The sequence below is a fragment of the Neolamprologus brichardi genome, chromosome 3 (assembly GCF_056152115.1).
Source record: "Neolamprologus brichardi isolate AB-2024 chromosome 3, ASM5615211v1, whole genome shotgun sequence".
In the NCBI taxonomy this organism is placed as follows: Eukaryota; Metazoa; Chordata; class Actinopteri; order Cichliformes; family Cichlidae; genus Neolamprologus; species Neolamprologus brichardi.
In genome coordinates, this window is record NC_142106.1 from 9,823,853 (window position 1) to 9,836,609 (window position 12,757).

The window sequence follows — 12,757 nt, forward strand, 5'->3', positions numbered from 1 at the left end:
CTGATCTCACTGCTGAGCTGCACAACAAACCAAGGTCAGTAACCTTCTTCTGTCACAGTTTAAACCTGAGAAATGTTCACTGATATGACCTGATTGGGTTCATGGTTCATGTTTTTAAATGATATAAATGACTTTCTTGGCCTTTTCTGGGGGAAATGTACTAACGGAGTAGAGAAGGTCGTACAAAAAGGTCTCTGAGTTGGTAAAAATAAGGTGAATTGCTGTGAATATCTTATATCAGAACATCAACCAACATCTGAATTAGACAACAATGTTATTCATATGGAAGCTCTGTGTCACGGTCCTGGGTCGGTTCACCCAGCATTTTGAGTTTCTTATGTTTTGGTTTCTTTTTGCATTATGGATTAGTTCTTATTCTCTGGTGATACTGTTTTGATTATAATTATATTCTGATTCTTTAGTTATCCGATGATGATGATGATGACGATGATGATTATTTCTGGTTTAGGTTTTGTTATCTTGCCCTCATGTTTGGTTTAGGTTGCCTGTGCTTATTCTTCTCTGCCCGTATGTCCCTCTGTCTGTCCGTGACGTCATTGTGTCTGTTTACGAGTCTGTGTCTCTGTCTGTCGTGTGCTTCCTGTTTTATTTTGTAGGTCTGTGTCAGTGCGTTCAGCTTTGTGCTCTCCCTGTCTCGTCAGTGTAATCAGCGTCAGCCGTGTCTCCCAGCTGTTTCCTCTTCGCTCCGTTCACCTCTTGTATTTAGTGTCTGTTGCTGTGTCCCAATTCGGGGTCTGCACGCTTGAAGTACGCGCACTACGCATACTACATACGGTGCGTACTATAAGTACGAGAAGTGCGGAAGTGAGAGGCGTTTGGAATGGGACGGTATATGCTTCGTCACGCTGTTCAGGTTGCCTAGCAACCATGATACTAACCGCGTTACATACAGCTTTGTTTGACAGAAATGAAGGAGAAAAATGTTTTGTTGGTCAATCATTTTTGTCATGACATCACTTTGATTAGTTGAGTATCTGAGGTTGAGACCACAGGACTGTAAAACATGATTGTTGGGTTTCATTTCTGTACTGAACAGTCATTTAAGATTAGCTAGTAAATAATAATTAGTTAATGTTGTTCATGAGACTAAAGTCATCTCACTATGGTAATGTAAATATCATATGGCCAATATTATATTATATATATATATTATATATATTATATTATTAAATGAATAAACATACGGTCGTTGTTTGAGCCACCGTGTAATACCTTCTGCAAAGAAACAGCTTTATTTTTCAGCATGACAATGAACCTAAACATACTAACAATGCAATGCCTGCTGTAGATTGAGTGCAGGTCAGGGAGCTCTGAGCGGATGGTGCTCAGCTGATCGCACAACCCTCTGTAGAGCTCGTCTGTCCTGCATGGTGCTGTTCCCGAACCAGGTTGAGATGTTTCCCGTCAGGATGCTCTCTATGGTGCAGGAGTAAAAGTTCCTGAGCACCTTGGAGGGCAGCTACAGGTTGTTTTACGATCTGTGACAAAATTATAAAAAATTCTTTTCAATCTGGGAATTAACAAACTATAACTTAAGTGTGGCCTACAAAATGACTCAGAGCAATAAAATGTGTCCATCCTTCCAACCCGGTCAGGAAGATAAACATCCCAAAACAATGAACAGTCCCGGAGCTGAAGGACAAAAGCAATACACAGAATTATAAATGTGTCAAATGTTAAAAATAGTCACAATTTACATGCTTACTTAAGACCCTTCCTTAATAGAAACCACACCTAAACTAAGGCTACGTCCACACGAGCCCGGAGAGATCTGAAAACAGCGTTTTCGTCTGAAAATGCTCAGCGTCCCCATCATTGAGTTATGCATCCACATTGAGCACAAGTGTGAAATGCAAGGCCTGCCTCAACAGGCGGGAAAATGTTGAGGAAAAGCACCGAGTTTTTTAAATGGACTAACAATGGAGTTGTTGCTGCGAGTAAGATGGAGAGCTGCCCATCCAGTCAAGGTAAACCTTACTCGTCACGATGAGACGTCTTCCCCGTCTCTGTCAGTCCCTGCATCCTTAAATGTCTCCAGTTGTCCCGAGTTCTCTCTGACTGTCTCCTTGGTGCATTTAAACCCCTGTTCCTCTCTGTCCTCATCGTCTGTTGTCTTCATCTCCGTTATCAGTCATCATAATTTTACCATCTCTGTGCAAGTCTGTAAATTTCTTTATTAAATCATAAGATTTAATAATCCTGATAATAATGACTTGCAGTAGTCAAAAGTGTTGATATTAAAACCTAAGAATTTCAGGAAGTTTGTTTTACAAATAAAGCTCTGTGGTCTCTGTAGTTCCATCTTCTATAGACAGATGAACATCTATAGTCTCCAACCGTTAACCTCTCTGCTCTGTGTTGTTTTGTCTTTTAGATCAAAAAAACACCACGGAGGACACACAGAGAATGGATCTCTAGTCCTACTTGTTGGTCTGTCAAAAAACTTCAGCCTGTGAACACAAAATATTCCTTTATATAACTCATATTAAAACAAATTCAAGCCTCACAGAGATGAAAAAACTTAGAGAAACCTGCTGTATACTGTGGATGTAGTTCAACACACAGTCAATCATTAGCTGGCTTGACAAACCTACATTAAATCTCCAGCTGCAGATGGTTTCAGAAAGGTTATCGATGTCTGTTCAGCTGGGCTTTCTGCTCAGACTCCTGTCTGCATTCACATTAAACTTGTTTTGCAAGTCATGTGACCCTTCTTCCACACAATAACAGTTGTTATCTGTCACGGTTCTGGGTCAGGTTGACCCAGTATTTTGAGTTGTTATGTTTTGGTGTGTTTTTGCATTTTGGATTCTTTTCTTATGATGATGATGATGAATCTATGTTTCAGTTATTCTTGTTTAGGGATTAGTTTGTAGATTTTGTGTTCTCATGTTTTTTGCAGGTTTAGTTCAAGTTCCATGTGTCATTTTCTGTCTGTCTCTCAGTGTCGAGTCTGCGTCTTTGTGTGATGGTTTCTTGTTCCTGTTTTATTGTGAAGGTCTGCGTCTCATGTGAGTGTGTTCAGTTTTACCTCTTGTCTCGTCTCGTTGATTACTCCCAGCTGTGTTCCCCACCTGTGTGTAATCTCCCTGTTTCTCTGTGTGCATTTAAGTCGCGTCTTCTGTCTTGTAGTTGCTGGTCCGTCTGTGTGTCCACTATGTCTCACCTGTGTGTTCTCCCTGCTGGCCGTTGTCCTCATTCAGGTTCGTGCTCTGTAGTTTAGTTGTTTCCAGTCTAGTTTAGTTCATGCTCCATTTGCTGTTTGTCTATATTTATTTTGTATTTAATAAACCACCTTCACACCTTTACAAGTGCCTGCGTTTGGATCCTCCTTTATTATTTCCACACGGCTCACTCTACTCGCCGTGACATTATCAGATGGTGATGAGAAATATTTTAACCACTTAGCACACTCTCTGTGCTGCTGCTTATTTCTAAGGTGACGGCTGCACATTAGAGCTGTGGATCTTTACACTGGACCCCTTTAAACATTAAACTTTATGTCCCACAGCCTGATAACAGAGATGTGTAAATCACTTCAGTTTGTCTCAGGTGAAATTAGTTTTATTGATCGAACAGCTTTACCTGGTGTTTGTTCTGTGTTCTAGTAACTGCAATTTTTTTGTGTATGAGACTTGACAGCAGATTAGAATCAAGTACAGCAACATTTATACATTCTCCAAATAACATATGCACATGTCCATAACATTAAAACCAGAGATGGGCAGTAACGCGTTACTGTAATCCGATTACTTTTTTCAAGTAACAAGTAAAGTAAGGGATTACTATTGCAAAAAAAAAAACGTGATTTTTTTTTTTTGCGAGAATGTCTCATGACAGTGACGTAAGCGAGTGCGACGTTCGTGACAACAGCTGTGTGCAGATCAACAATGGATCATATATCGAGTGCAGAGAGAGTATGAGCGTGCAGCGTTTAAAGCGTGGAAGTACTGACCTTACTTTGAGTTTGATTCCATAAAAAGTGACAAAAACATTAGTGTCCGTTGTGCGTGGGAAGAAAACTTCCTTTTACAGCGAAAAACCCCTAAACTTCCGACCAAGCACCGAGTAGCTACGACGTAATGGGAAACTCACAGAGAAACTCGCGGATTCTTCCACTGACCGCTGCACACCTGCACCAGGGTAAACCTCCGCCGACGCCACTCCTGCTTTACAGGTGAAAATAGAGCAAAAGGACCGCTAGTCTTTGACTTTATTTATTTTCTGCTGTGTTTTCCTTGCATCTATTTGAAAAACTGAGTGTAAACACACAAAAAAAATTATTTTATTTTATGTGCTGGAATGTGCAGAAAATAGGTTTAAATATTAAACTAATTTCTTCCAGTCAGAGAATGTTGCAGATAATTAAATTTTTGCTTGATGCACAAAGTTAAAAGATTAAAACTAATAAAACAAGTTTTAAAAAGAGACTTTTCCATTTGATTACATTTTGTATGATGATTATGCAGAAAAAGTAGAATTGGGCTGAAAGATCTATCACTTTATCACCTATTCAGGCTGTAAATCGTGTTTTTAAAAAGTAACTAAGTAACTAAGTAATTAATTACTTTTGAAAATAAGTAATCAGTAAAGTAACGGGATTACTTTTTGGGGGAAGTAATCAGTAATTAGTTACTGATTACTTCTTTCAAGTAACTTGACCGACACTGATTAAAGCCCACAGTCGGAGCTTTGTTTAGTGTTTAGTGTTGTCTAGTGTACGGCTTAACAACTCGCTCGTAGCAGAGAATCTCTGTCATGCTTAAAACCTGCTGCACATCAAAGAATCAGTGACGTAGATGAACTTATGATTGTTGCTCTTTATCTGTACATGTTGGTGGTTGGTTAACTTGGACGTGTGAGTCCAGAACAGTTCTGTTTGGTAACAATAAAGTCCATCGAATAAATAAATGTTCAGATGGTGGTGATTTTTTTTTTTATGTGATTTTGTTCATTACTAACACCGGTGAGTGTAATCACATTACTGTTACTGTAATCACATTACTGTCATTTTATTATTGACAAAATATTAAAGAAATGTTGATGATCTGTTTATATCCATGTTAGTCTTTAAAGTCCAACATCTCCCTCTAGTGGCCATAAATAAACCATGTGTGAGGAAATACATTTATTCATTAACCAAACTACAAGATGTTGACACAAGGGGACAATCGATGTCTCCATTAAACAGATGGATAATTGTTGGCATTCCTGGAGTGGCTTCATCTCAGGAGGTAGAGCAGATCATCCACTAATTATAAAGCTTGTGAACTGATCCCTTGATGCTCCAGTCTGCATGCCAAATATCCTTGGACAACATACAAAACCTAAGTTTTTGTCTGATGCATCCATCAGTTTGAATGTTAGACAGAAAGCACTTAAGAGAGTAAAATTGTGGCATGTAAGTACATATAAATATTTACCACAAAAACTCAGATTATGTTGAAAAACTACTCAATGATACATTTTTTTAGCTTTTCTAGATAAAAGCTTCATGTTTGAATGTTTTTTTTAAGTTGTCTTTTCACAAAGAAAAAACGTAGCCCTCCACCTCTGTGTTTGAACCAATAGAAAAGCTGGTGCTCAGAGGAAGACGGCTTTACTTGGCACTGGACTGGATGATGCCGTCATTCACCTCCTACATCGTTCCCTCTCTCACCTGGAGACCGCTGGGAGCACTGTGAGAATCATGGTCTTTGATTTCTCCAGTGCCTTTAACACCAATCTTCCCACAGTCCTGAAGGACAAGCAGGAGTGGACCATCAACGCACTACCTGGATTCTGGACCATCTCACCGACCGACCACAGTATGTGAGAACTTAGGGATGTATGGCGGACAGGGTCGTCTGCAGTACGGGGGCCCCACAGGGAACGGCTCTGGCTCCGTTCCTCTTCACCATCTACACTGCAAACTCCACCCAGTGCTTCCTGCAGTAGTCCTCTGATGACTCTGCAATAGTCGGCCTCGTCACTGATGGGGACGACAAGGAGTACAGAGACTTTGTGGACTGGTGCCAGTGGAACTACCTCCAGATCAACACTAATAAAACCAAGGAGCTGGTGGTAGACGTCATCCCTGAGCAGCTCCTTCAGTGGCTGCAGCACCCTACTGGTGTTGGCCAGAGGGGCCGATGGCGCGATATGGCAGCCTCGCTTCTGTCAGTCTGCCCCAGCTGTGACTACCACTGTAACTTGCCTTCACCAGTGTGTGAATGTTAGAGTGAACCAATTGTAAAGCGCTTTGGGTGCCTAGAAAGCGCTATATACATGCAATCTGTTATTATCATTAAGAGCATTTCTTTAACCTCTGACAGATCAAAGACTGCTATCATATTTACTAAATATGAAAATATACTTAATAACTCACTTCTTTAATGTTCTGTGCAATTAACTAACATTCGGTTCCTCACAGCTTCATTCAGCTGCTCTGAGAAACTGAATGTTAAACATTCAGTTCCTCCTTTATCAGGTCTTTTTATCTCACATTTGACTTCATGTTAAACTATTTTAACATGAAGTTAAAATAACCTGAGCAGTAACTGAAAACACTCTGAGTGTTTCATATAAAGATTTGTGAGTGGCAGCAGTTTCATGTCTGTTCTCAGCTGTTCTGTCTGCAGTGACGTCCTCTGTGTGTGTTTTACTGTGCAGACACTGATCCAGCTGCACTTTACTCAGCAGTGAGTAAACACAGCAGGAACTATGTAGGTCCTCCAGAGTTGGGAGAAGCCATCCAGTAACCCTGTGGAGCTCCTTTTTCTGTGCAACAGCAAAACCACACACAGAAGCAACATGCTAACATGTGGAGCCATGGTATGGGGATCTTCTTGAGGACCCTCAGGAAAGTCTCTGCTGTGTCATCTTAACCAGCTCTGTGGTGTTTAGACCCTGGGTCATTTCTGCCTGAGGTAAACTTACAGAAACAGGAAGTCCTGACCCTCTCTTTGTGGTTCCAGCTGTCTGTTACTTTTCTTCTTGAAGTCAGTGATCAGGTGGTTTGTCCTGGACACTGTGGTGTCATCAGGGTTCATCAGATGATAGAGCAGGGGCTCAGCACACAGCTCTGTGGGGATCCAGTGTTGAGCTGCAGAGCTGCAGAGCTGTGTCGGTCCAGTGTGGGGACTAAGTAACGTGTTACAGTAACTACGTTATTATTGTGGTAACGAGCACGGTAACTAGTTATTATGACAAAATCAGGAACGCGTTAACCGTTACTGGGATTTAGATAAGGTCGTTATTTGTTACTTTGTGTGGTGGCTATCACGGAGCTTCCACAGATTCATTAACATTAGCAAGTGGTGGATGCAGCAGGTGGAGGAGGGAAAGGGGAGGAGGAGAGACCCGAGGGGGCCGCCCGTCCGAGCGTCAGGTGAACTGAACTTCAGGTAAGAAGTTATGACCTGCAGTCTATCAGGGTCAGATATAAACCAAGACGTCGTCTACTCTTCACTGAAGTAGTCCACCAGTCCAACCACTGACGTCCAGCTGCTGGTCTCTAACTGGTCCCCCAGCACCTCAGAGCAGAGGACATCCACATGTTACAGAGATTTTTATGTGTTTCATCACTCTCTCCTCCTCTTCTCTCTGTGCTGTTGGCTGTTGGATCAGTCTATGTTGTGGTTCTACTGGTGTTACTGGTTCTGCTGGTGAGACGATGTGTTCACAGGAAACTTGAAGGTTTGTACATATTCATTCTTATTCATTGTGGTATTTTGTTTCCATTCTGTCATCATAACTGGTCCATTTAGATTCTTAAATCATAAAAGTGTTTACTTTAACTCATTTCAGCAGATGGAGAAGATGACATCACCAGTGACATCACATACAGTGTTGTGAAATCATCAAATCATCAACAACCTCCAGTCAAAGAAACCAGAGATGGAGGTTTGTGTGTTCACCCAGGTGTCATCCACATACCTGAACCAATGACTTGGTGGTGTTTCAGGGTAGGATAGCAAAGCCCTCTTTTCCACGTCTTCCATATACAAGTTACCCACAATGGGTGAAACTGGGGAGCCCACGGCACACCCATGTTCCTGCCTGTAGAACTGACCCTTGTATGTGAAACAGGTGGAGTTAAGACACAGATTCAAAAGCAAGCACACCTGGTCCAACAGCCTTGTCTTGTTCTAACTACTTCAGACAGTCTGTCACCCTCGTCCTGTGACCACTTCCTGGGTCTCTTTCAGTCTTCAAATATAAAGTTTTTACAGCTTATAGATTTTAAGTTCTGCTCCAATCATTTGGGTAAAGATAAGAAACACTTTGATGGCCTATAAGTGAAAGTGAAAACGTGATAAACGAATAATATAATTAATAAATAATTATATTTTTTTGATAAGTGAAGTTCACTGAACTGAAAGGAAAATTTGGTTTGATGATGGTTGACATGTTTTCCAAATAGAAGTTTTTCCTCTAGTAAGGAGATACAGGTGCAGCAGAGCATTGCTGGAAGAAATGATCCCAAGGGTGGAATCTCCTGAGAAATCTTCAGAGACCCAGCGAGAAGTAGGGACCATAGCTGACAGCCCAGGCAGGGGTTGAGGTCAAAGGTCATGCTGTTTGGGGACCTACTGGTCATCATGAGAAGATTCTGGAACCACAGCAATGACCATAAAGCTGCATTGGATGGAGAGCTGTGCCACGGGGCTTTCCAGAGGTAATCACGAGGAGATTGTGGACAACAGATGGAGATCTGAAGGATGAGGGGAGCGTTCCAAGCTCCAATCGACCGTGCAGAGAGGAAGTTCAAGGATGGCATCATTATTCTGTGAACAGAAACCAGAAGCTATGGTGGTGACGGGGAATGACTGACAGTAATTTCCTATGAACATCACCTAATGCTGTGTCACTGTGCTATGCATACTTTGACACTCTGAAGAGGGTCTTCCTTTGTGTCATTGTTGTTGTCATTTGCATCATGAACAAGACTGCTGAAGTGACTCAACAGGTGGGGTTATAACAGCAGTAAAAGAATTGAATCCAATACCCTTTCCAAAAAAGGTTTTCTGCAGAGACGAAAGGACAATAGAGGAGTCATAAGTATCCCCCCACAGGAAGAATGCATGAAATGAGGTGATGAGGGTTGATAGAGGCCATAAAACAGGAGTGCTGACAAAGGCCTGCAGCCTTGAAGATAACTGAAAGCCACATTGACAAACAGCAAAACTAACTGGTATGTTTGTTATACCCATGTCTGCATACATTTGGACTCTGGTCATATGGACAGTGATAGAAACAACTGGAAGAGACATTTATGAAGCTCTGAGGAACTCAAACCACTCTGCATGTGTGATTTACACACCTGGAGGAGATGCACCACAAAGCTGGAATGATTTTGCAAATGTTAATTTCTATGTTTGACTATTAACATTCATTTGCTTACTTGGAGGGAACGATGCTCGTCACAGTTCTCTCCCTCATGCACGAGCAACACAAAGAGCTCTGGTGACTTGCGTCTTGTTTTTGCCATTGTAGTAGAATTGTCTTGGCGTTCCAGCAACGGGGTCTGTGCTAGATGAACGTATCAGCAACCTTCAAACACGTGTGGAGAATTCATTATTTCTTTGAAAGATTTTTGACTAAATAACAGAAAAAAGAAAGTAAGAGAAAGAGATGTCAGAGATGAGTGTCAGTAACACAAAAGTAACACTCAGTGTCATGCAGTGACTTTTACACAACCAGATCAGATGAACCAACTCACACTAAAACATGCATTTTGCTGCACTCTTTACACGTATTTCTTTTCTTTCTGCTCTTTTATATATTTTGTAAAACCACAAAAAATATTTTATATCAGCAGCAATTTCTCTCAAACTGCTGCATCACAGCTTTCATGCTCTGACCTGCATGTGAAATGAGATAAAAGCTCTTTATTAGTAACTTTTACAACTTCTGGCAGGTTAATGTCTGAACTTTGGAGTGAAACACACCCTTAGTTACAAGAAATAACACAACTGTCTGTAACTAAGTGAATCCACCTGAACACCACCTGTGTGTGTGTGACTGCATTACACTCCCACTGCTGGGAACCTGAACAAGAACCAGAACAAAGTCTAAAATAGAAGCTGACAAACAGCTGCACCACCGAGTGACACTTTATTTTATAAACTTCACAACAGGTTTCATGTTGTGACCTGTGGAGGTGAAAAGACACAAAACCTGTTTCACAGTTTTTGAGCTGCAGGCAGGATTGAAACACACCTTAGTTTAAAGTCAAACAGCAACATTTGTCTCCTCCCCTCACGTCACTCAAATGTGACAAACCAGGAAACAGGAAGTTCTTCGTCCTCAGTAAAGAGAGACGCACAGACGATCAGACTGAGCTCAGACCAAACTAGCAGCTTCCTCTGAGTGAGTCCAGCTACAGGAGAGAAAAGTGGAAAACTCCAACACTGCTGCTTCAAGCTGCTGACGCTCCACACACTGAATGTGAGTTTGAGCAAAAACACGACTCAAAGGAAGTTTCAGTGAAGGTGGTAGAGGAGGGAGGGGAGCCAGGACTGACTGTACTTCCTGTCTGCTGTTTTCAGCTTCACTCACAGACTCAATGGCTTCCAGATCAGAGGAGGATCTCTGCTGTCCGGTCTGTCAGCAGGTCTTCAGAGATCCTGTTCTTCTGTCATGTAGCCACAGCTTCTGTAAAGACTGTCTGAAGAGATGGTGGAGAGAGAGACCAACACACGAGTGTCCAGTTTGTAAGAGAAGATCTTCAAAGGATGAACCACCTTTAAATCTGGCTTTAAAGAACCTGTGTGACTCGTTCTTACAGGAGAGAGATCAGAGAGCTTCAGAGGCTCTCTGCAGTCTGCACTCTGAGAAACTCAAACTCTTCTGTCTGGACCATCAGCAGCCAGTGTGTCTCGTCTGCAGAGACTCAGAAAAACACACCAATCACAGATTCAGACCCATCGATGAAGCTGCACAACAACACAAGAAGGAACTTCAGGAAACTCTGGAGCTCTTAAAGAAGAAGTTAAAGGTTTGTGAAGAAGTTCAAGTGAAGTTTGATCAAACAGCAGAACACATTAAGGTCCAGGCCCGACACACAGAGAGGCAGATTAAGGAGCAGTTTAAGAAGCTTCACCAGTTTCTAGCAGAAGAAGAGGAGGCCAGGCTGGCTGCACTGAGGGAGGAAGAGGAGCAGAAGAGTGGGATGATGAAGGAGAAGATGGAGGCTCTGAGCAGAGAGATAGCAGCTCTTTCAGACACAGTCAGAGCCACAGAGGAGGAGCTGAGAGCTGAAGACGTCTCATTCCTGCACAACTACAAGGCTGCAGTGGAAAGAGTCCAGCGCTGCCCCCTGCTGGATGATCCACAGCTGCCCTCAGGAGCTCTGATAGACCAGGCCAAACACCTGGGCAACCTGACCTTCAACATCTGGAACAACATGAAGGACATGGTCTCCTACACTCCTCTCATTCTGGACCCAAACACTGCTCATCCAAACCTCATCCTGTCTGAAGATCTGACCAGTGTGAGACGAGGAGGAGAGAGGCAGCAGCTTCCTGATAATCCAGAGAGGTTTGATGGATCGATCTTCTCTGTCCTGGGCTCTGAGGGCTTTAACTCAGGGACTCACAGCTGGGATGTTGATGTTGGAGACAGTACAGGGTGGGGACTGTGTGTGTTAGCAGAGTCTGTGCAGAGGAAGGGAAGCATAGAGTCTGGATTATGGGGAATATGTTTCTATGAAGGTAAATACTCAGAATGTTCACCATCAGCTGGTTTCACTGTTCTCTCAGTCCAGAAGAAGCTCCAGAGGATCAGAGTGAATCTGGACTGGAACAGAGGAAAGCTGTCGTTCTCTGATCCTGATACTAACACACACATACACACCTTCACACACACTTTCACTCACAGGATGTTTCCATACATTTACACTGGTGTTAAAGTGAAGGTGTGTCCGTTGAAGGTGTCAGTGTCAGTGCAGCAGATGAGTTGAGGATGATGATATTTCTAATGTTGTTTCCTGTCAGTGAATTGAAGCTGTTAAACTGCAGCTGTCCTCCTGCTGCCTCGTTGTTCCAAAGCTCTTTGTTTCTCTTTTAGTTCTCACTGTTTCTTTCTGTTTCTGCTGTCCACCTTTTCACATGGAAAATCATTTCACTGTTTCTCACTGAATGACTCCCCAAACTAGATTTGAAATTCTATCAAGTTTCTAATCATTACAAGTGATTCATGTTTCTATTTGATGTGTAAATGGAGATGATTTAGTTTGCTGGGATATGGACTGACATGTGTTGAATGGGAGGAGCAGAAACATCAAACATCAAAGATTTAAAAAATAATAAAGATAATAAACACACAGGTCAAAGGTCAGAGTCACAGGAATTAGGAAACAGTTCAGTTTCTTCCGTTTGAAATGTTTCAGTTTCTTTGCTTGATCAGTTCACACTTCTCTCTGTGAACGACTTCAGTGCTTCGTCCATGACTCCTGAAGGTAAAGGGCCCAAAGAGCCAATCAGCAGCTCTGAAACAGGAAATATGACTCATGGAGAAGTTCACAACAGTTTCAGCTGCCAATTGTACTCATCACCATGGAGACTGATGCATCAAATCTAAATAAAGGCTGGATGGAGGCAGAGTGAGTGTTGTAGATGCTGCATTTTGAAGCCTCAGTGTTTAAATTGTGTCCACAGCCATGTAGACAGAGTGGGTGGATTTGCTTCTAGAAGGACTTTGTTGCAGCTCTACAGCAGGTATTTGTTGTTGGATGACATCACATTCAGCAGTG

The 12,757-nt window shown here is 42.2% G+C and overlaps 1 protein-coding gene across 2 annotated transcripts; it reads left to right on the forward strand.

Moving 5' to 3' along the window:
- The first annotated feature begins 10,558 nt into the window (after positions 1-10,558).
- LOC148103424 (nuclear factor 7, ovary-like) lies at positions 10,559-11,965 on the forward strand. 2 transcript variants are annotated; one of them, XM_087838747.1, is made up of 3 exons: positions 10,571-10,807; positions 10,994-11,260; positions 11,294-11,965. In XM_087838747.1, exons 1-3 carry the CDS (start codon positions 10,571-10,573, stop codon positions 11,963-11,965), a joined length of 1,176 nt encoding a protein of 391 aa, XP_087694873.1. The 2 variants fall into 2 exon arrangements, with proteins under 2 accessions (XP_087694874.1, XP_087694873.1); XM_087838748.1 differs by having other exon boundaries at positions 10,559-11,965.
- The last annotated feature ends 792 nt before the right edge of the window (positions 11,966-12,757 follow it).

Bases quoted from the DNA above. Each gene is read 5' to 3' on its own strand.
- LOC148103424 (XM_087838748.1), top strand. From the start codon at position 10,571: ATGGCTTCCAGATCAGAGGAGGATCTCTGCTGTCCGGTCTGTCAGCAG.